Genomic DNA, 25,115 nt, shown 5'->3' on the forward strand with positions numbered 1-25,115 from the left:
TTATGTTTAACAACACTATCCATCCCAATTTCCCCTTCTCTCTTCACCCTGACCTTGACATTTAGCTTTACAGTCCGCAACCAGCAATTGTGTTACCACTGTGACCCGGGTTATTGGTGGTTATTGCCGTAACCACCAATAACCCGGAGGACATGTGTTGAAGTGTGAACCTAAACTTTCCAGCCCAGTCTCTGCACCCTCCGCTCTGGGAATGCGAATGGTCCTGGCTGCTTTAAATAACAATCCATCTCTGTCCGACTCGAGTTATTTTTGCGAGCTAGAGATGCGTTGCCGCGTCCACTGGGGGGCACTGTGGCGATGCGTGTGTTTACCTGAATAGGGACTCCCAGCGGCGGGGTGAGCAGGTACTGGCAGAGCGCTAGACGTCAGCGGAGGTGGAGGAGGCAAAGCGGCTGGAGGAGCGAACATATTGGGGTGATGCGGATGTGGCGAGGACTGTAAGGAGGGGGGGAAGCTGTGGGGGGCGCTGTGGTTGGCCGATAAGGCGAGCGGGAAGGCTCCTGGGGCCACAGACGGAGGCGGGTGGTGGGGGAGGTGGAGGGAGGGCGTCGGAGGCCCGTGGGGCTTGGAGCCTGGAGTGCTGCTCCTGCTGCTGCTGCAAAGAGACGGAGAAGAGATAGGGGTTAAGTCAAGCGTGATGAGTCAAAATTAACACTTGTTTCGCCACCTCTCGGCTCCATCTGCTGCACATTCATATTCCCAGCACACTGTTTTCACACCTCGACTGTCCCCCATTTGTGTGCACTATTGCCTTCCTGCCTCGCTCTTCTGCTTCACAGAATCCGGGGGAAACACGATCTGTGAAAACACAACGTTCGCACCACCCTCGGATGCGCCTTCTGCTAAGCTCGCCAGCGGTGGTTTATTTGCATCCGTCTTTGAACAGCTTCTGTTCAGACACTTCCTCCAGAGCCACGTAGTGAACATGTGCATCAGAAATGGGATGAGAGGAGAGCGCGTGTGTGCATGTGTAAGCAAACAGTCTTTTGTAGTGTGTGTGGGTTTTCCCCAGGGGCAGTCTCTCCAGCTCTTGCTATAAGCCTAAAAGCTCATTTTCAGCACCCGCTCCTCTCTGTGGGCCTCTGCCATGATTATTCACAGCAGGTGCCAGGGCCTTTTGGTGCACAGGGAAGACTGGCACTGAGACTGGCACAGAGACAGGCACACACAGCCAAGTCCTGGGAGGCTGAGCCAGAGCCGTCGTTAGGATTGAGTGGGTTCACAAGAAACTGCGCTGTGTCTTAGATTAATGAAGGATGCCCCACAGGCACACGAAAGCTGGCCCAGAACTGATCCCATTTCGACTTTTATAATCAGAAAAATATCTAACTGAGGCACGAGCAGGTTCACCCAGATGAATTTGAAAATACAATTTCTTTTAGATAAACATAGCTGTCTCTCAGGTGTTATATGGAGTGGAGTAGACAGCAGCACCAACCTGTGGCCGTTGAGACTGATGCCGTTGTAAGCAGAGATGGTCCTGGGATGGCAGCGTGATGGGGGACGCTGAGGGTGCTGCAGATGTGGGTGGTGCGTGGGCAGAGCTGGAGAAGGAGTCTGCGGGTGCACACTTGGGGTTGGCGAGGGCCGCGGATGCGACAGTGTTTCAGGCAGGTGCTGGGGTCGGGGAGGGGGAAGAGGTGAGGGCTCTCGGCCTGCGGCGAGAGGCAGGGCGGCGGGTGTCCGAGGCTTGGGGGGAGCCTCTGTCCGTGGGGGATGGTTGGAGGATGCCCGGGCCTGGGCTGGACTGTTGGTCCCGTTGTGACGCGGGGACAAGGGCTGAACAACAGACAGAGCCTGGAGGGGTGCGGGGTTACGAGGGGAGCTGGGCACCGGAGACTGGACGTCCCGGCAGCTCTCCTGGCTCCTCTCTTGACTGCGCTCTAGGCCTGACACCTTGGTGACGCCCAGGCCAACAGGCTCCTGGCAGCCATTGGTGGAAAGAACATTGATGCCAAAATCAGGAACTGTAAAGAGACAAGAAAAAACAACTATTAAAACTCTGAGCCAAACAGTCGTCACAGAGTTCACTCTGACACTGTGCACAACATCCCGTGGATTTAATTTACAGCAAATCATGGAAATATATTTGTACAAGTAGTTTTACTCTTACATCTTTGTAGCAGATAAAACGCTAAAGCATTTTGTATAAACATAAATACTGTTAAATTAAACACTCAATCACTAGTTTGAAAGCAGCCGGCAGATTAAAGACTTTACTTAGTGTTATGGCACTGGCTCGTGTTATAGCTTTCATTTTTTAAGGAACAGCAAAAGTGTAGGTTGCAAAAAGAATGTTGTTTTGTCTATTTCTAGTTAGAATATATATTTGCCATGGGGGTGATTCACCAGTGGAGTGAGTTCTTAGAGGCTCTGGGGCTCTAGTATTATGTCTAAAGATTGTATAATAATAAGCACTGTGCTGTGTTGAACAAAAGCTAATAAGCTGTGTCCAGGGCCTTGGTCCACTGGGACATCCTGCAGAACAAAGTGTTGTGCAGCTGGGCGGCTCTGGGGCAGGGCCTCATGGGGAATGACAGTGAGTGTGATTAACTCTCCATGAGCTATGGGGACGGCACAGCATCACCTGACAGACAGGGGGCGACAGAGTCCTGCAAGATCTGAGACTACGGTCTGAGTTAAGAGGCACACCCAAAATCATAGCCATTAGCCTCAGAAGGATAAGAGCGGGCCAGCAGCCTCAGATCTGCCGAATATTAGAGTCAGAGGGGATGATTCTTGGAAAGAGACAATAACTAGTGACTGCAGCTCTGTGAAGGAGCTTACTGGAACCTGTGCACGCCTGTCGGGAGAGGTTTTCAAATAATCCCAGCGCTGAAAAGACTATCCTAGACTAACAAAAACACTTCAGCACATTGCTCACCGTTGAATAAATAAGCTCACACACCTCTATTGAAGATTATGAACACAAAAAAATACCGCTCCCAAATCCACAGCTCCAAAATGTCAATCTCCTCTTATAAATGCTATTACCGGTCAAGAGAGACCGCTGCCAGCAAACAACTTTACCGCAGCAGATGGGGAGAAAGGAAAATCCCAATTCCCAAATCTCTGACTGCACCCCGGAGTCCCAGAGGTGCGCGGCTTGTTTTGAGAATGTGCTAACGCGCTAAAAAGAAGGTGTCTATTCTGGTCATAATGAAGACTCTGGGGCCGGGCGAAGGAGGGGAGAGCGGCGGAGGCTGTCCCCACGAGGGTTCATTTGTCAGTCTTCTTCATCCCCCGAAACAAATAAGTGCAAATCCCCGCAGGTTTCACACAGACTGGATCTCACGGTTTCTCCGCGTTTCAGAGCCGCTGCAGTTGTTATCTTCTGGTTTATTCGATGCATGCATGCGAAGAGTTTGAAGCAAGGGTTTATGGGGCGAAAGGGCTGGTGGGGTCAGCTGCGCACTCTAGAAAGCCTCTCATTAGGCTGATGTCAGGGGAGTCACAGGGGCACTAAAGGGAGAAGTCATTACTGTTTTACAGTTCAGAATTAGTGGTCGGTGCTTCTTTGATGGCCACGCCAACACCACTGCATGTATTTATTAGACGGACCACACCATCTGGCCCCACGCAAGAAATTTATAGCCGTCATTTTCCACATCGATAAAACATAAACATCTCCAGTCTGCAGAGCTTCTGTATGGACAACAAGCAGAATAAAAGACGACGTTATAGAACAATTTTAGTAATTGAGGTTTAATAACATCTCGATATACCTCAACATTTATCAACAAAAGTAAAATACTTAAGAACAGTATTAACAGTGTGACTACAGGGCTCTGCTGACCTCCGCCTGTAGCGTCCGAAATACACAGTGTGTATTTTTGATATCTGCAGCCACCTCCTAACTGATGCCAGGAGAGACCTCTGGGACGTCCCAAGCCTTCATGTCAACGCTCACGTCTGATATGACTCAAAATAACGCCTTGGTGTATGCCAAACACTTGGCTGTTTATGAGATTGCATCTGTCCAAGGGTCACATAGCTCCAATCACACAAAACCAACAGCTAACACATAGCAGAACGCACGAGGTGGACAGCTGAGACGCAAGTTACCATTAGGCACGCAGGGTTTAAGCAACATGTTGATGCTTAAACCTTTTAAACAGCAAACCCCACAAGGGAAGAATAGTTTGACATGTTCAAAGATTTAGGAGTATGCATTAACTATTGTTGTAACTATTGCTAGTCAATGCATCAGAAAACATGTTCTAATTGATCAAAACTGCTGAGGAGGACAAAGCAACACGCCCAACAAATGACCAGAGGCAATGTCTCTGCGGCTGCTTATGCTCTGTGGAGACAGGTGTCACGGACAGGAGTGATGATGCAACAGCAGGTAACCTACAGCTGAATACATCTCAGTACTGGTTCATCAGACACCCAGAGACATGACCAGTGTTTACAACTTTCAGCGAACTCCACACACTTCATGTTCATACTATACTACACACATTTTTCAGTGATGAGATGAAGATATTTCATTCACATGTCACACAGCGAGCACTGAAAAATACCTCAGACCACACACACCCTGCTCACCACCTGTTCACACTCATGCCCTGTGGGAGGCGCTACAGGTCTTTGAAAGCCAACTCAACAGATTTAAGAACAGCTTTTTCCCTACTGCCATAGACACTAAACAAATGCCTGTAGTAACTGTACCTAAATCTGTTGTCTGTAATGTTGCATTTACAACAACAAATTCCACCAACCCTGTTGTGTGGCCATTAATAAATGATTCTGATTCTGATTGTTCTCTATAAAGTCAAAACTTAGCCCTAAGCGAAAGCCTGGAGAGAATTCGAACCAATCAAGGAACAAGAAATATTTCTGCAAACATTGTAAGAGACGAGAAAACAAGCGTGGATCCTCCAGCCTCCTGAATGTGTATCACATGGACAGGTTCATGGTGTTGGACCGGATGGATTCAATTAACTAGACTACAGCCAAAACTCCTTCTGACAAAGTAGAGATAAACCATCATGGTTGACATGTGATTATGTGCACATTTGGGTTCTATCTTCTACAGTAAAAAAGAGATAGGATGTCCCCACACACAAGAGGTGATGATCCCAGATTGATTTCCAGTTCTGACAGTTTGTCTCTCCCCACTCTTCACCTTCCTCCAGGCTATAATGTACTGCAATAAAGCCTGTGGGCCCACAACCAGACAAGAGAGAAAATATAAAGAGAGAGGGATGAGCCCTAATCCCAAATGTATTCACATTCTTCAAATATTGAAAGGGCAGTTTAACAATAAATCAGAACAGAGCAACTCTCTTTTTTGGTGCTGACACCTTCAGTTTGAAACTTGACAGGAGCTGATTTGGTGAAGAGTGCACTTATTGTACAAACTTACTTTTAAAACAGCCACTACGGAGGTGTAAGACTACAGGACAGTTTTCTCCACCAAATGCTCACAAAGATCTGCTCCTATTAGCCTGCTACACAGCCTGTCCTCAGCTCTAACAGAGTTAAGCATGGCGGCTGTGAGAGCAGTAACTTCAGACTGGTGTCTCCTGGGAGGCCGGATGCCTCAGAGCTTACATTCATCTGTGTTGGACATGCCCCAGATGGGCTCCTGGGCACTGGGGCCTGACATGATGGACGCTCCCCTGCTGGCTCTTCCACACTATCCATCTTGTCAGCAGCTCTCTAAAGCTCCAGCTTTGACTGGGATTAGGTTACGCTGCCGGGGCGTCCCACCGTGTGGAGGGTCCTGGACTGGAGCTGTTTTATTAGTGCTAGACTCCCAGGGGTGGCTGGGAGAAGCGATAGAGGCTAAACAGAAATAACGGTTGTGTGGTTAGATGGGCAGGCGGACTGCTCTGGCTGTGAGAGTGTGACATGTGTAGTGTTTCAGTGAGAATACCAGCGTGCACAGATATCAGCTCTCAGTGACACAAATGCTGCTTTAACGAGCAGAGATTGAGCAAGAGGCCAATGCGAGTGAGAGGCGGAGGTCGCTTGTAAAGCTGCCCCTTTTAACATCTATATTTTATGGCCGTCTCACTTATGAATTTTGTATTACAAGTTGTGAAGTGAATGACCCAGGCTATTATAAATAGTGTGTATGTGCTGGTGTCATGTTGTGTGGTAACACGACTAATAGGGGACAGACTCCTCTTCTTCTTTACTGTCTGCCACTGTGATCCTCTCTCAAATGGGAACAATCTGGATAATTGAGCTTAAGCCACTAAGTGATTTGAGCCTTTCAGACAGATGTGAGGCCGTACAGAAGCAGCAGCCAGACCACAGACAGCACTCACATGTGTTTACACTGAGCGAGAGGCAACATGACAAGGTACATAAACTCCTCAGCACCACTCTCTCGTCTTCCAATCCTTTTAAGATGCAATAGTCTCAGCCCAATTATACAGACATTTGCGAACTGTTCCCCACCCACAGCAGCTCTAATTTCCATTGCTCTGCTAATGCGACTAAATGATTCAGCTACTTGCTTTCAGTTCTCACATCACTAACATTCAGAGAAACAGCATCAATATTACATAAGTGCCTTGTGAGAGCAAAATGTTCAGCATCCTGCTCCAGCAAACATCGTCCATAAACATACCAGGATGTAGAGCACAAAAAAGCGCAATGGCGTGTCCTATTTCGAGCCACTTTGTAGAGAGCCACTCTTAATATATCCCTGAGGGTGTGAGGTCAGGCAGCAGGAGGTAACAGGAGCAGAGCTGGCTCAGGGACTCGATGACGGGCAAGCTGGCACAGGTGACCACCCGAGGAGCCACTTGGTGATCCAGCCAACAGGACACTGCAGCACTGTAGCCAGAGGCCAAACCGGGCAGCACCCAGGGGACACTTTACTGCCGGGTGACAGGTTTCGCTGTCAGGCCAAGACTCTCTGCGGCTTTGAAATAACACTACTCTGTAATGAGCATCCAACCAACAGCAATTGGTCTGCACACCATGTCACACAAGAGTAAACCGAATCGAGACAAGGCAGCTGCGCACCCAGCCAGAACATCTGACCTCAACATGTCACCAGCACAAGGGCCAGTTGATGGCACTTCTCTCAGGCTCTGATATCTCTACAAGTGAGGAGTGACAAATAGTGCATGGATGGTCTGATTCACTTCTGTTTCTCAGTCATCCATGAAAGCTGTGCAAACCTCAGGCTGTACATTTTACTGAATAAAAAGCTATTTATTTGTGTCTTTCTTATTGTATGAGCTGAGAGAATACTCACACAGTTCTGCAGCACAACATTGTAAGTGTTCTGTGGAGCTACAGCTGAGTAATGTAGTCCAGAGTCACTATCACATCGTAGTAAACACAACAAGCCAAGGCCTTAGAGACTCACATGATCTGGCAATTCAACATGTGTTTCTTGTCAGTCACTGCAGCTTAGGAAAACAATAGACAATTGCCAGTTGATCCAACAACATAAAACAAAGCCATGTTTCAGTCGCAATTACAGACATATGCTAATAAAAAGTCCACTGCGGCCCATAAACACCTTCCTCCTCCCTGTGTGTGTGTGTGTGGCTCACTCACGTCAGAGGTCTGCCTCATATGTGTCGCTCCTGGATGTGCTCTCTTTGCCCTGCGCTCCATGAAACCCTGTCAGCCTGTCGGACTGAACCAAACCCACTGCAGGGGGTGACTGCTAACAGTACAGCTGGCTCCTCAGAGGTTATAGATGGCCTCAGCTCTCGGGGGCTCCTTGGAGAATTGCAGTTGCACTTAAAGGGGCTGGAAGCGCTGCTCATCTGTTGTGTCAAGAGTAGAAAAGGCCCCACTTCTTGCCAGTGTGTTCTTCTCCCCTCCCTCCTGTGATTTCTATAGCCAGGGGCAGAGTGTGAGAGTAAGTGGCTTGGAGCAATAAGGAGACTGACAGCTCAAGCTGACACACTGACACCAGCATGATTTCAGCAGGGACCAGGCACAGAGGCCTGCAAAGAGAAATCTCTCCCCAGAGGGCCATCAGTCTGGGCCTCTTTCACTTCCCTTCAGCAGGGGCCAACTGCTAACACCCATCAGTGCTACACGGTCAGGCTGCTGGTGATAAAACCAGACAAGAATAATCCATTCCACAGGGTAATAACTCTGAATGCACAGATCAAATGTCTGAAAATCTGATGAAGTATCAATTTGCATGAAGCTTCTGAGCAGCATTACCACAGCAGTGGATGGATCTATGTATGTTAGAGTGTCAAGTGCTGTCTCATTACCCCCTGCTCAGGTTTCACTGCAGTTGGATTAGTGGCACACCCAGGGTACGACCTGCACTCCTAATAGTATTCTCTTGTCTCTGCCTCAACATTATCAATGCTTCCCTGGAGTCTCCAGTGCTGTGTGGTCTGTTTGTGTGGTAGTGGACAAACCCACACTCAAAGGAAGTGGAACGTGTTATTGGGCCTAAATTCTCACCACCGTCTCTCTACACACCAGGCGTTTTCTCAGAAAACCTCTGGTGAGCCACATCAACACGCTTTTCAAAATAAGACCACAAATTAGCTAAGGGCTATTGGCCGGCTTCATGGTGATGAGCTATGGCTATGGATGGTGATACTTGCACAGGGCGGTTTAGTGAAAGAGGCTGGTGGGGATTTGAGCAGTTTATTTGAACTGTGCTGAAGTCCAAACAGTCAGCTGGCTCTCTGCACCCTCGTCAAGCCCACAGCTTAAGCCAGGATTGTGGTGTTGGTGGGGAGTGAACAACTTGATATCCCCCTTTGGGCTGCGGTTGCCTTGAGCTTGGGTTACTTAGGGGAACAATGCAGCCTCTGTCCAGGGCCTCCTACTTGGTGACGGCTCAGACAGGCTTGCTAGTGTCAGCCGTGGCCAAAGGATTCATACATCACAACCCTGCGCTGCACACTGACTAAACAGGGTTTAGGAACAGCTTCCAAACAGCTTTTGCTGTAAATGGTCCAACAGAGACCGTCCTTCAGCATGTTATGAGGAAAGCAGAGGGTAATGGTGCTACGGCCAGTTTGCTCTTGGCTTGAAAGACTTGAAAAAGAGATCCCTATTGGGATTTAGTTTTTTGCATGACAGTGTTTACAGTAAAACTTAACACGTGGAATAAGGAGGGGAAGTGGAACCCCTGAAATCAAATAGGCCCCTCCAGGAGCTGAGTAATATGTACCAGATGGCAACAGTCTGACAGAAATTGATGGGTTAAGGCAGGCCTCAAACAACAATGGAAATAACCCAGAGATGATGGGCCTGGTTGTTTAAAAAGCAAATGCATTTAAGACAGCTTTTTCCTGCACGGGTTCTGCTTTAATCTGGGAATCCTTAAGAGCACAGTCACCAGCAGGGGGCAGTGTTGTATTAGTTAACAACTAGTCTGTCTCCTCAACAGCATGTGGAAAAAGAATAAAATGGGGGCTGAGACAAATGAAAGCCAGGCTGTCTGTGCACAGTGGAAACACATGAAGAGGATCTATGCAGTGCGGCTAACAAACCCACACCGTGCTCTGTAGTCCTCTCTAATCTGCCCCGCGGCTCATCAGCCCTCTGTGCCCTGCATATGTAAGAGGAGAGAGAGAGGGGCGAGAGGGAGATAACCTCTGTTCTAGTGGGTGCAATTAAAGCCCTGCTTTCATGTGTCCTCATCAGTGCTCCAACACACTCGCCTTTTCATTCAGACCTGTTTACCCTCACAACATCAATGAGCGGAAAGGGAACAACAACCAGCTTCATGTCAGCTGCCACGGCCCATGTTCACCACACACTCTGAAAGACTTTACTAAAAGAGGACATGGATGCTTTTATAGTCACAACTTTTAGAAAATGTCTAATATGTTGTTGAACAAAATGTGAGAATGCAAATAGATTTTAGGACACGAAATTAGTTTATGTTTACCTACACTATGTTCAAAATTGGCATTAAAAAGTTAATATGAATAGGTGAATAGATAATATGTGCTTTAACACATTATCGCTCTATGCAAAGGCCTCATTATAGAAGTCTGCTCGCTCGTCCTCTTTGCCAATGTCACCTGAGCAGGGCCCACTGGCTGACGCGGGCGTAATTGGCCTGAGCACAGCAGCGGTGCAGTGGGGATGCCAGCCTCCTGATAAGTAGGGTGTGTGTGTGTGTGTGTGTGTGGTGCCTTGACCCTGTTAATGCTTCGCAGTTGGCAAGAAAGTGGCCCATGTCACATTGGATCAGTGCAGGCTGGTGACACTGATGGGGGAGGGAGTCTCCCGGGACCTGAGACTGGGGCTTTCAACACCTCCATTCAGCCGGACACATCCATCAGCTGGTGACATCTTTACCATCACCGAGCACTAATAAAAGTCAAACACTAAAACTGGGCCACGACTGAATGTTTGAGTTTAATGCCTGTAATGTTAGAGTCAATATCTCCAAATATTGTTTTTGTTATGGAGTACAGATTTGTGAATAAACTGAGAATGTTTTCATGACGTTTCCTCCAACTGCACAGAGCATCTCTTCACAAGGCTCACAGAAGCAGCACAGTGCAGTCGCTCACATTCAAGCCTCACTGGCCGCTAAACTGCCACATATCTCAGTGTGGCAGACATGGAGAGGCCGGCAGGAAAACTGGGGCCTTTGACTTTGATCTCTGGAGTGCAGCCCATTTAAATGTTTGTGTTTCAGATGTAGACCTTGAATTTCGCCCTGATGGGTTCCAGGCTCTTTGGGTTTAGCATGGCATGTCGGATATTGGAGTGTTTACACAGTCTCCCTGCAGCTCTCCTGGTGCTGAAATAAGTGCATTAAGATGGATGGATTTACTTAGTCTCTAACCTCAGGACCTGGGGAACAAACTCTGACTGACCTCTTTGTGCTGTCGGAGGGAGAGAAAAGACACAGGTTTGCACAACTCTGCTCCATCACATCCACTCACAGATTTACTTTAGTTTAGTACAGACCAAGGAAACTTCATACTAATACATTTGTTTTGTATTGTCCAAATTTCCCACCCTATCTAAATGATATGTGTTTGCTTACAGAAGGCTAACTGTACACATAGTGAAGGCCATGTCCATCAGTTTTGTGGCTCAGACACAAATGGTCAGTGCACTTACTGCTGGGGGCGGGGTCATTGTTTGCAGCAGCAGGGCAGTATATCAAGCTGTGCTCCCCTTGATTTGTTAACCTTTGTTTGCCTATGTCAGCAGATGAAGCATAGCCTGAGCGGCTCTTTCATGCTTGTGAAATAGAGCCTCTCTGTGGTTGTACCATTGTAGTGAGGTGGAAGGGGGGGGGACTCTTCTGTGTTGCACAGGATATTGAGCTTCCTTTACCCCGAGAGATGTATTAAATGCTCCTAGCAGGAGACAGCCAAACAACAGAAGCTGAAAAACCACTGGGGATCTGCCCGGAATCTGCCTCACTGATGTCTCGCACAGACCACTATCCTTCAGATCAACCACTTATTTGTCCAAACAGGCCTCTTATTAAACACAAAGCCACACTGGATTTGGATAAGATCATGATGGGTCGTTGTGCTGCAAGGCTTTATCCAGCCCTTTATGTCTGGGTTATGTCTGTGAGGACTGTCGACCTGCGTGTGACCTCTACACTGCCCAGAAGGCACACAGACCGTCCTTGACGGTGCTGCACAAGAGGTCAATCTGCTCAGGTCATGTATCCGCGGTGCATCAGGTCAAGTTCCAGCGGTGGTTCTGATTCTGACACTAAACCCACAGAGACACAGAGGTGTGCGCTAGGGCAGTGCAGGAGCCCCAGGCAGTAAACCAACACAGGCGCAGTGAAAGGCCAAGCTCCGCTTTCCACCACCTCAGTGAGTGTGGGAGCTGCCGCTGTGATTTGTGGCATGATTGTTGCTCTCTATATCACTTGAGCTTACAGCAGGTGGCGGCCCGCAGCCTGGAAATACGCACAGCTCTATCAGCAGTCCTCCGCTCAGGAAACAGCCAGAGAAAAAACAAGCCCGCCGCTCACTCCTACACAGCAGTAATACGCTCACAGGCAATTTCACTGGCAGCACAGCTCTCTATGACAATCCAGGGAACTCTTCAGCTTTGATATGTGCCACAAAAGTTCACCTCCGCTTTTCTCTTTCCACCCTTTTTTTAAACAATGCCATCAGCGCTGCAAATAACACCTTCCACAGCGGCACATTATTGTCTCCCCTGGCGACAGACGCACTCCAGCCGACACACTTCAGCTCAGCGCTCTTCACGCTGCCGTCAGCCCCGGGTCTCAATGTAGCACCGCTTCATTTTCACATTAACTCCGGCAAAGCATGGTGCAATCAGCGTGATGCTGAGGGGAAAGTGAGAATCACTACAGCGTACACTTCAGATCACCCCCGCACCCCGCACTCTCACAGGCAGACACAAATGTAGCGCCTCTCTCTCCGGAGAAACCTCCTTTAATGCACTACACTAGTTCACAAATGTCTAAATATTACATGAAGTCATTTCCCTCAAATCTGCTCACAGTGCAGAGAACAATATAGATGATCAGATTTTTCACTGGTTTATGTGAGTAATTATATAAATGCCCCTTTACTGTAATTTGCTGCTTTCTATTGAACCTTAGTGTTAAGTAAAATAAAGTTAAGCTCCCACCTCCTCATATAGCACATATTTTGACTCGGTGAAAGTTGTTTATTTTCGCTGTGGCCAACAGAGTGCAGCGGTGCTTTCTCTCCTGCTGAGCAAATGAATCAGGTACGCGAGCTGACACCTGCAGGTGCATTGACAGGCGCGGTAATTAGAGCTAACATCTAATGACTCTTACTTAATGAAATCCATTCCTGGGCGAAGTGAACCCAGAGTGTGAGCAGAAAAACAAAGGCTTACAGAGCGCACAGAGGACTGTAAGCGCCGCATTAGACGGCTGTGCACAGTTGACACCAGTGGCCCCGAGGTGACGCCAACACGACAGCGAGAAAACAAATAGATGCCTGGAAACACAAAAGATGCATTCTCATCAATGGGATTTTCTGTTTAAAATGCAGTGTAGGCCCGGGGCGAGAGGAGCGAGGAGACACAATGGCTTTTGAGTGAGCATGAAAAATAGAGTGTAATTATTGAGTAGGTGAGGAGGCGAGGAGATTAAAAGATGAGGGGCCAGCAGCGGTAAGTCTTCAAAGAGACCTGAGCTTGCCCACGGCTCATTTCAGGTCTTTCAGCAGAAACCAAACAGCCAATCATTACCAGGCTGTGCAGAATTATAATTTCTTCTTTGCACAGAGTTGTTATAAATGCGTGTTAAGTGCACTTAAACAGGTACAGGAATAAAATGATGTTTAAAGGTTATTTTTTTATGTGTTTATCTCTTTTGTGTGTTAGGCTCATGTTTAATGGGGTGTGTTTTATTATTAGCATAACCACACAGTGTCAACAATTCAAGGCTTTTTTGCACCTGCTGCTGGGCAAATATTGACACGGCACATCCCTCAAACCAGCCTCATTTGCTATTTCTGTGGGAGCAGTTGCTTGTCTTGTGGTTGGCTTGTATCCGTCTCCTCGTAATCCCCTCTAACAAAAGCCCAACCTTTAATCTCAACACTAGCCGCTATAAAAATACCAGCGCTGCTCGAGCTCTCCATGCACCTGGATTCTTTTACTCGCCTCTTTGCACTAACGGCAGCCATTAGCATATGGCAGTGGAGGAGGCGGCGGCACAGTCAAAGGGAAAAGAGTCGATATTTAAATGGAAATAGGGGCCAGGAGAGTGGAGTATCATGCAGCAGAGAGAGCGTATTTTGTGTACTGTTTCCCCAGTCAGCTCCTTTCATACAGAGGAAAGAGGGCGGCCCTCTGTTGATTTAGTCCACACAATGGGGGCCTTAATCCTTTCAAGGGACCCAAATCAGTCCACAGAGAAGTGCGTTCAAAAGGAAACCTCCCTATCGAGCAAGGCCATTGAGCCCCCAATACACGCCACAAATCAAGCCCGGGGGAATCAAAGGGCACAATGTGGGAAGTGTCTGCGCACAGTGCAAAGTGCAGGAGGAGCACGGAGAAAGGCTGAGCCATAGGTGTACACAATGACCCATTCGGCCCATTTGTGTCGCTGCCCCGAAGGGTCGTAACCCTGATCTAGAGCCTGCCAGCCGGGTAACTCCCCCATTACACAGGAATGTCCATTCACGCAGCACCTCCATTATCCCCCGCACACTAAACTACACTGCTTTTAACAGCAAATTAGTGACTTGATAATGAGGTCACATGTGGTGCTGGCACACTGAGCACATAAACAGATGCTTTTCCTGCCTCTGCCTCATCCCCTGCAGCACTGCTGTTTCGGTTTCTCTCACAGCTGTAGTGTGTTCAGCAACAAGCTCCCACTCTGCTCTATCACAAAATCAAAGGTGAAACTAAACACAAAATTGTTATGAAGCTCCAACTTCAAACTGCTAATTAGTGAAAAATTAAAAATAATAATCGAAACAACAAAAACAAATATGCCTCCCCATTATAAACACACAGACTTAAGATTATGCTGCAATCGAAATCCTTTAATACGTACCTTTAGCTGCTGCTGTGCTGAAAAACCTCTCTGAGCCTGCATCGGAACCCTGGAAAAGAGCAGAACAACATTTAAAAGCTTGCCCACAAAAAATTAATACACAAATAAAATAGCATTTGACAGTAACACTATGGTATGATATAGGCCAGTTATTCACTGTGGACAAAACTCCAATTTATTATTTTCATTCTTTTCAACAGACACTAATGCTCTCAGTGCAAGTAAAACTTAGTATCACACTCCTTATTGTTTTATGATCATGGTTAGAATGACTGGGGTGACCTGGGCCTCACGTCCTCTGAACTGACGTTGGTCCAGACAAATAAGCGGCTGTTCCTTTTTTCACCACTTGATGGCACTGTGGCTCCACAACAGGCGCTCTTCTGCGCCTCGAGCCTCTGTGCACACTTACCTCATGAAAGAAAGGAAATGTGCTTTATCTACGCGCACTAAAGCGTTCATGGAAGAAACTACACGTAGGTCTAATCTAATAGAAGCATTGCAAACCGTGGAATATAAGTAATTATCGAGATCTAGGTGAGTGTAACCCCTACGAATATGAAGTCAATGAGAGAGAGACAGAGACAACAGATGCCAACGCGATCAGGGACAACGCCACATTCTCCACCAAAACACAATGGTTGGAGGATTTAGGGTTCAGGATAAGGAGACTTGAGTCAAAAACAGGCTGGGCAACGGGCATTAATGTAAAAAAAAAAAAAACTAAATAAAGTAACATTCCTCTGACAGCTGATGAGAACACGTTCTGTTTGATGCTTCTGTCAGTTTGCAAATATAAAGGGGATAAATTAAATTAAATGGAGAATATGATGCAGACGATTCATAAAAGCCCTATGGGCTCTTAAATAGCCAACAAAAGCACACAACCCGTCGTCAAAACTGCTCGATTAGAATAGTTCAGTGCATACCTCTGATGTGGAGAGGCTTCAAGGTAAGTCCGGGATATTATTTCGTAGGTCTGCAAAATGTGGCCTTCACATTCTGCGGTTCAAAAAATATAATCCACACAAAAAGCGAAGAGATCAACTCCGTTTATAGTATTAAGGACAGCCATCCGAAGTACAAGCCTTTCCAAGAAATCCAGCGCGGCACGCAAAGCTAATGCGCTTTTTGGACAAAGAGCACAGTGCGCTTTTGCACAAACCCTTGATACCTTTCTCCTTTCTTTAACAAAACGGATCCGCTCAGGTGGCTATATGCCCACAAAGATCCTTATAGAGGCAACAAACAATCCTGGAGAGCGTTTGCGCGCTCGCTATGAAACCAACTCAACAAAACAATCCAATCCAAAAAGAGGGAGCTCTTCGTTGCGCTGAGGCTGTGCGCTCAGGACGCTTCCTCTGAACGGTGCAAGTCGCGATAGACCCTGGTGTCGCTCGTCTCTCCGCTGTTGGTCTCCGCACAAACTCCCATTCATCCCGCGATCCTCCGTGCCGCTGCGCACCGGGTCCGCCCACTTCCTGACAACTAGCGGGATCAATCCTGTTCTCCCTGCGCTCCGTAACAAAACACGAGATAGAAGCAAGCGTCCAAAAACCAACTGCGCCCTATTCCTCTAGCGCACCTCGGCGTATCTCTGTCTGGCGTAAAAAGCGCGCAGAGGAACAGTGGAGACATGCAGTGAGAGAGAGGGAGTGAGAGAGAGAGAGAGACAGAGAGAGAGAGAGAGAGAGAGAGAGAGAGAGAGAGAGAGAGGGAGAGAAAGAGAGGGAGAGAGAGAGAAGGAGAGGGAGGGGAGCAGCAGAAAGATTCTTTCTGTTGTGAGTGAGTGAGATGATGTCAGCTGCTAATGAATTTCCCAGCAGGCTGCTGCTACTGGGAGAGAGCAAAAACAAAACGCTCCTTCATGAGTAGCATGCAGCTCTCCACCAGTAGCCCTCAGCAGGTCAACCTCTGCTCAGCTCTTTCTGACATGAGCAGCATCAGTGAGAATGTCAGTGATTCTCCAGCCCACCCAGGCCGGGCGCCCACCGCCTCAGTCTGAGGCTCAAATCTCAGCCAAAGTGCACTGCAGCAGGCACCTCTCTGAGCGCACCTCAGTAAAGCATTAGACTCTATATCCACCACTGTGAACTATCTACTACCTTTATCAGCACTGTGCACTACTGTGTGAGACATGTGGGGCACAAGGGCTTGGACGTGATTTGCATCTGAACACCTTTCATTATTCCACATAGGGCTTATACAGCATCTTGTGAAATTTGAACAAAGTGTGGTCCATATGTGCTAATGAGAAGAACAGTATTCAGAGGCACATCTGTCACACCGCATCTGTCTAAACCAGCTCTGTCCAAGCAGCCACAAAACAAATGGTCCATAGACTGAACATCCCAAGCAAAATAACAACAAAAAGTCCTTCAAACTGTGTAGTAACACTGATGAGATCAAACATCAAATAGCATGTAGTTTAGTTGTTGTTTTTTGCCGCAGTGCAAAACTTGACAAAAGAAATGGTGTGTGAGACCGTCAGCTTCAAAACATATAGTCATTGTTAATCATCCATTCATCCCAAAGACATGTTTTATTATGGGAGCCCCTTAAATACATACAATACGCAACGAATCCAAGACCTGGATATAATGACAGGAGCGCTATAGTGTCAATCAGACCCTTTGTGTTCTCCTGTAATATGCGTCACCATCATGCCAGAGAAGAAAGCAGCAGAGAAGCATAAGCGGCGGATGTTAAAAGCCTGTAGAGACCATGTTATCTACTTATCTCCTTATCACTGGTCTCTGAAAGCAGACTGGACCGGAGCAGTTTGAGATAAATGGCCTGATCAATGGGAGACGTTATCTAGATCTGGGCACGTAAGAAACCGGGCTGTCAGCGCAGTTTCTCCTCCAGCCATCAGTCGGATGTCGCTGCCCTGGGACCTCCCTTTGAAAACAATGCCGACAAGAAAATTGGTTTAACCTATTCTGCCTCAAACGCTTTAGCTACATCCCTTAATGCGTCACACCCCTCCTATCACAAGTCAAAAGAGAAATGGGAATCCTGTTTTGGCTAAATTATAGACATGGCCATGGAATGTGGGCTGCGGGTTTGTGATGCCGAGTATAATTTCAGGCCAGTCAATCACACGAGCTCCCCTTTCACATAACAACATATGGGCGTCCTCCTCAAAGCGCTCAGATGCATCCCAGCAATCATCGGATATGTCTGGTTTCGTAACTGTGCTCAAATCAGCGCTTCACTGCCAACACGGCCCAACATCTTTTCACAGGAGCGATGAGGAATTCTCAAATGGGTAAAACACAACCCTCTCTCGAAAGATCCAGATAAATAAAACGAAGCAATAACATTTAGTCCAGTCGTAAAGACATGATTCCAGGGTAATCGAACCAGATCTACAGCTTTGACACTCATCTGAAATACATGATTCACCAAACCTGAAGGGAATGTAGTACGTTGTAAGGGAAATATTAGCAAGCCCTGTTTATTCTCTGTTTTCATTACTGCCCGGGCTGAGATAAAAGGCATTACTTAAGGTCATTGATTGGCGTCATTGTTTCCATGTGACAAAATACGAATGCGAATTTCAGATCAAGTGGACAAACAAAATCCACACTTGGGATCACGAGCTGCACTATCCAATGTTGTGCCAGTCTCTTCCAGGGTAGTTTCATTTGCAAGGTAATTCATGAATGGGGGTGATCCCAGCTTGAATGAAAGACGTTCTGTTGGTGTTTATAATTAGAACGTATTTAGTTTTTCAATGAAGCAGTGTTGATGAGAGCTGTGATACCCACCTCTCTTTGTGGTCTGTTAATGTTCTTCCATGAAATTGTGTGCCAGAATATTTCAATCTGTAAACATCCGTTCATAAAGCACTCATTTATAGTTGCATCTTTAGAATGCTTGGTCTGTAAAATCCCGTGTGTAAGTCAGCCTCCACGCAATCCCCCCCCCCCCCTTCACATGCTTTGCTCAAACAGGCCTCTCCAGAGCTCTCCGTGTGCCCCGGAGCTCATGAGTGGGAGTGTGATGATAGACTCTCGAGGGGGCCAAGGGATGACCCGCAGACATCAAACACCAGCGGGACACCTCCCTCCTACTTGTTCTGTCACTCATCAAAGTTCATACAAAAGATTAAGAAAATAACAAAAAAAACGATCATATTGGATAATGTGTTGGATATACTGTCATTTTCCTTCAACATCCTGCTTCTGTGTGGCCGGTCAGCATCAGGTGGAGGGCCCACGTCATGAATCATTTGTAACGTTTTCCCGTGGAGCCATTTTGTGTCTGCCGGTTGGTGACCTACATGTGGAGCAGAGACCAGGCTGTGGCCGGGCTGCAGGGGGTCTGTGTGTTGACACGAGCGCGAGGCTGCTTCCTCTTTGAAGCCCCGTACATTTAAATATTTCATGACCCCTCATCTCTAACCCCTTTATCAGATTTGTGCCGCGGCTCGTGGGTGCCTTTCATTATTAGCGCTGGGAGAGAACTTTGTGCTGCTCTAATGCCCTGGCACGAGACAGATCTGAAGGAGACGCTCTCTCACCCAGGCTTTTTGGCACTCGGCTTATCGGCAAGAGGATCTCGTTAAACGCTGGTAACAATTACACCAATTACAGATAAGCCTAAGTGTGTCAAAGCCACAACATGATGTTTACAATGATTAGCATGCAGCGCTATCAGCAGGGATGATAATCAGCCCTGGTGCTGGGTGCTTTGTGAGATCACAGGCCTCTTTATCTGTCAGTATCGATAAAAGGCCACCGGCTGCACAGACCTGAGCGGAGCTGTCATGTTTGGCACCAGCTTATTTAGCTGGCACCTTGTTCCGCTGAGAATAAACCAGGATGACAGCCGGCTTAACACAGCATCAGAAAATCAGGAGCATGATATCAGATAAAGGAACATCAGGACAGCGGAGAGCCTTATTCCCGTTCATTATCGTCAAACAAGGATCAAAAGGAGCACATTTAGGCTCGTCTGCAGCACATGATCAGACCCCACAGTAAACAGCTATCAGATGAGCGCTTGTGCGTGTTGGTGAAGACGTGGGCCAGTACATTTCCAGAAGGGCGCGTGCGGGCCTGGCGTGGGGCATCCGTCCTGAGACATATGCGCCGCACTGCTGAGCGTGGCATAAGGCTCTGTTTGTCTGCTGTAATAGAGATGCCTTTGAGAGCGGCCAGTATCGGCCCGCGGGACACATTCCACGCTTTCCTCCACAAACTGTGCACTGCCGTCGAGCCGGGGGTCCTAAATGTGCACATTGTGAGCTGCCCCGCTGCCGCCTGACACTGGCACATTCAGAGGAAGGTTATGTGAGTGGAGCTCCTGGGGCACAGAGGCTGTTTTCTCTCACTGAGTGTTGGCCTCTCTGTAAACATGAGTGTTGTTTGTATTTGTTTATGTAATTAGATTCTGTTTTCCTGTTAAAGAGCTACCAGGAGTGCAGGCATGAGTGCCAGTATGTGCGACAGAAGAATGGACCAGTCAGATATCGTTCAGTTTTTCTCCATGTTTGTTGTTGTGAGGAGGCCCGCTGGGACTGAGAGCGTTAAAGGGCCACCCAGGACAGGCGCGCTCTAAGCCTGATCATCAGTGGCTGTCTCAGCGCGGCTTACATGTAGTGTGTTTACCAACAGCAGGCTTCAGCGGGATGATCTGGGCCTGGCTCCGTGTCTGCCACACTCTCACTATGACACAAACTGTAAGAGGATTTGCACCACCACAAGGGACTGGACATTTAACTGATCCGCCCACTCGCACCCACAGCCGGACCGCATGTGCCACAGCGGACAGGCAAACCTTAGCTTCACCTTAATACGGCTCTACAGTAATAGCTTCATGTCTCGAGTTGGACAAGTGGCTGATGCTAGACACAGCAAAACTGTACTTTTTCATAAATGTGAAAGTCAGTCTGTGCATGTTTCTGTCATGCCGTGTAGGGCTGACTGGTCATTGTTCAGTCTGCACCTGCAGCATGGAAAAAGAAGATGGAAAAAAAAGAATCTGTAAAAGTGCAGTAGTGGCCATGCTGCTGGTACAGTTCTCGTTCTGTATGGGGAAATTTGCAAGTGGTGCACAAAAAACAAACTAATGATTAGGGCTCGAACGATATGGCAAAAAATTAATCATGTTTTTTTTCTGTTAAATGATCGATCTCCTTTTTTGATTCAATTACATTATTTCATACCACAATGAATACATGTAGCTGATTCAAAAACACATCGGTTATAAAGTTGTATGACCACGATTGAGATTGACCAAAGTATAGATTGCGATTTTGATTAAATTACGATAAACTGCCAAGCCCTACTATGTAATAATAATTAAAAACAACCCAGTACTCGCTTGTCAAGCCCATAACACCAGCTTCTTTCCATTGCTCTACATTGGTAAAAAATACCTAAAACTACACTTGAAAGGTCAATCAAATCTATGACACATAAATAACCATAAAAACAAAAGAGTGCAAATAAAAAGTCTCAGCGTTCATGTGGACAGCTGACGTCACTATAAGGCAACATGCACATCTCTCCGACGCACAGTGGGTTTTTGTCACACCTTTGCTTCTGTGTTGAATGATCAAACACTCTGAGGAAGCCAATTGTCCTCAGCGTCTCTGACCAGGAGCATTGCGGAAGCGTGCTTTGGTTGCGCTCAATGGAGTTCAGGAGGCGACTGCACCACTACAAAGGAGCGTAACAGGACTGGGCAGCCTCGTGAACACCTGTCATCCACGGGGCTCTGGGCACAGCAACACCTGACACCACTAATGAATTCACACCAGCACTGGCAGCACAAAGGCTCACGCTGCTACGGAGCCAACCCTAACAATATGGATGTAGTACATGAGATAATACACTGTGCAGCAAAGGACCTCAGCTTTATTCATTCAACTGCTTTGGTTTAGGCCTTAGTTTTGGTATTTCCTGAACTCAGAGTAAAGTCAACAACAAAAACCCTCCAAGACAAAGATATGATGAATTTTATGCTATATTTCATATAAAAGAAACTTGCAGGGTGAGTTCAGTTGACAATGAAACTGATGAAAAACAAGATAAAAACACTGGTAGCTACTTTAAAGGGGCTAGATGCAAGTTGGCCATTTTATACTCACTACTGCCACCTCAGGTCATACATGCAACTGCACCTTCTATATTAAGCTCATGCATGACGGCAATTCAGACCTGAAGTAACAACTTTTTTAGTGACCGTGCAGGATTTTAGAGGCAGTTGTGGAGAATAGGTCTGGGCTCATTCAACTCATTAGGACATTGCTGGAGCGTGTAAGGGAGGAAAATACATAATTTTATCATCTTTAAACTCCGTATGGTCCCTTTAAGAAATGCTGTAAATTGCAGGGAAGCCAATGTGACCATGGACATGATGATAAGAACCAGTCTGGTCAAGGTTCATGGATTACATTATGGATAACATCACTGTGACACTCATCAAAGTCTGGGTAAGTGATTCAAGAGCGGAAAAAGTCGGACGAACAAAACACATGAAATCTAAAACATGTGCGAATGAAACAAAACAACTCCAGGGTAGTATTTGATGTGGATATAAATTCATGACATGGTCAAGAGCTCAATATAATGCCGGCGCTTCATCTGTATGTGTGAACAGATAGGCCGTTATCACACCCTCGCAGTCCCGCACACTCAGACAGAGCTGCTGGTGCTGGGTGTGTCCTCCTGAGACCCCTGCAGGGGGCACATGTCAAAACAACATATTGGCTTAGCAACACTCGAGTTGCTTTGTCCTTTTCCCTCAAACAGGAGATCCGCTTCACTCTGCATGCCCCTGATGCATTTTTCACACAAAAAACACCCCGTTCCTCAACATTAAAAAGCAATTTTAGCACTCCCAGGATTAAAAAGGCATGTGCAATTGAAGGCTACACTTGGCGTGGGCATGAAAAATTGAGTGCCTCCTTATTCTCACTGAGTTGAGCGCAGCACACGGCGTTTAGACAGACGAAATGGAGTCTTTTAGGCATTACTAATTTATCAAGAAGAACGGCGTTTTGGAGACAACTCCGGCAGCACAGACGTTACAGGCTCTTGTGACGCTTTGTTTAGCAAGGTGTTAGGATGCTGGGGAGGGAAAACTGTTAAAATCCCACGTATTTTCTTTTTCTAAAGCCTATGTGTCCCGTGCTGCTTGGACAGAGAATAAACTGCCCTGCACGTTCACACTGAGCTGGCTCCACCTTCAGAAGACAGACACGGACACACATTTATCACAGTATCAAAGTGTGGGGAAAACTAGAACAGGGGGCTTATGCTTAAGAGTCCACTTCCTGACATTTTGACTGGACTTGGACTGAAATTTAAGTAAGTATTTAATTGTGTTTGATAACCTCTTTTTATTTTCGTTTGTTGTGGGGAGAGCGGGTGGAATGTGGGTGTGTTTTCTTCTCATATCATCTATACCAGGGGTAGGCAAGTTTGTGTCGTGGAGGGACGATTTTCATCATAGCCAAATCACCGAGTGCCGAACCATTAAAGCCCAAAGTAAAGAACCATTTTCTGCAAATGCCAATGTTTTACATTATATATGATGTAATGATCTGCCAGGATTTCTTTTTAAAAACCTCTTACCCCCCAGAATGCATTTTCCAGTTCGGCTTTAGCCAAATCTAAAAACTCCTCGACTGCAGAGCGACAGTGTAAGGCCTCATTTGAAAGACCTACAAAACCTTTTTTTACATTTTAAAATTTTTTTGGTAGTTTTTTTTTGTCCTGTTTTCTCATCACTTTATTCCCGCACTTTAGTCCTTTTTTTGTTGTATTATTGTTGCTTTTCTTCCATGTTTTTGTCGCTCTTTTGTTAAGTTTTTGTCGCTTTTTCGTCACAGTGTTGTTGTGTTTTCATTCACATTTTTTACACCATTCTGATGCTTTTTTTCAAGAAGCTTTTAGATTAGGGTAAAGCCAAATTGGAGAAAATGTGCTCGGTTCAGGTAGGGGTTAAGAGGTTAAAAAACATACTCAAGGCGATTTTTGAGTCAAAAATGTATATGAATAGTAACATTGTGTATTTATATTCTACTGTTTTTACACACAAACCTCCAAAGCAAAAACTGGTTCATCTTCCCCCACTCCCCCCGACTTTAACAGGTATTTGATCTCTTATTTGCTTAATAATATTTATCAAATTCTATTGGGGCCAAAGGTTCAATGCTGGAGGGCCGGATTTGGCACCCAGGCCTGACGTTGCCTACCCCTGATATATACCTTTCATGAAACTAACACATGGCCTTTTATATTGTGCACTGCTTATACAGCATCAACCGATCCTCAAAAAATCTCTCTCTGTTCAACAATAGCGTGCACACACAGCACCACGGCCCGCTCTCATTTAGTGGACCATGGCCCCACTTAAACTTAATGATGGACGCTAATGATGCCCAAAATGGCCCTTTCTAAAATGGAGAAAATTACAAATCTTCAACAGCTCTTTATCCACGGCCAATCTTCACGAGGACAGCGATAAACAGTTATTGCCTGTGTTTGACCTCAGCAAACATGGGGAAATTAGGCAAATGTTCTACTTTACGTGATCATTTGAAAGTATTATCGCAAAGTATTTCGTATGCTAAAGTGGGGGAATGGTATTTTTTAATGTGCTGCGGGGATGAAGTGGGAGGAGTGGCCACAATATTTACTCAAGAATAAACAATAGAGTAATTTTAGAAAGCTTTGTCTAAAAAGAGGTCACCTGACTTAGGTAAGAGTACAGTACTGAGCAACTACAACAAGAAAAAAACATAAAACTATGAAAATTCTGTGTCAACTTTACAGATCTATAATAGATAAATATAAGATAACATACACAAACTATCTTAATGTCTTTTTGCCAAACTTTTTCCAGATGTACTCACAGTGGGAAAAGTACCCACATTTTGTAGTTCACAATAACAATGCTCAATTAAAAGTGTGGAAAAACTCGTTCGAGGCTAAGAATATTATGTTTTCTTTTTCGAGGTTAAAGGTGCATTATGAAACTTTTTATGCGGAGAAAAAGTTAATATTATTGCGTAGTTGACCTTTCAGAGACCCAGCGGCTGCATGGGTGGTTTGTGTAGCGCCTTTATTTTCCATCATTTCTAGAGTCTCTGGTACGTGTCTGTCTCCATGGTTGCGTATACCTTCCATCCAGAAAACCTTAAAAAACTTAAACTTTTTCTTATCCAAAAGCGTCCAAGAGGGGATGGAAAGCAAAGGCGCCAAACTAACCACCCATACAGCCATTCACTGAAAAGTCAAATATGCATTCATATAAACCTTTTTTTTTCCACATAAAAAGTTACATAATGCACCTTTAATCTCTTGACCCCTGCCTTAACCAAGCACAGTTTCTCTAGTTTGGCTCTACCCAAAAGAAAAAGCTTCTTGACTGGAGAGAGACTGGAAAGCTAAGGCCTACAAAACTGACTTTTTTTCCCCATTGTCCCGCATTTTTGTCTCATTTTTTTGTTGTGACTTTGTTGCTTTTTCATAGTTTTTTCCATTGTATTTTTGTCGTGGTTTCGCCACATTTTTGTCACTTTTTTGTTGTGTTGTTGTTGCTTTTTGGTTATGTTTTTGTTGGTTCTTTGATGCTTTTTCTTGTCACTTATTTGTTGTGTTTTTGTAAC

At 46.2% G+C, this 25,115-nt stretch overlaps 1 protein-coding gene across 6 annotated transcripts in view; it reads right to left on the reverse strand.

Moving 5' to 3' along the window:
* Positions 1–25,115, reverse strand: part of auts2a (activator of transcription and developmental regulator AUTS2 a) — a 217,449-nt gene that overhangs the window by 10,639 nt on the left and 181,695 nt on the right. For all 6 annotated transcript variants that reach the window (XM_079565831.1, XM_079565829.1, XM_079565827.1 and 3 more), the window contains 3 exons: positions 14,486–14,534; positions 1,460–1,988; positions 333–616 (listed from right to left, as the gene is read on the reverse strand). In XM_079565831.1, the coding sequence (XP_079421957.1) occupies positions 333–616; positions 1,460–1,988; positions 14,486–14,534 (862 nt within the window). The remainder of the gene's footprint in view (positions 1–332; positions 617–1,459; positions 1,989–14,485; positions 14,535–25,115) is intronic.

Source organism: Gobius niger, assembly GCF_951799975.1.
Source record: "Gobius niger genome assembly, chromosome: 11".
Lineage (NCBI taxonomy): Eukaryota > Metazoa > Chordata > Actinopteri > Gobiiformes > Gobiidae > Gobius > Gobius niger.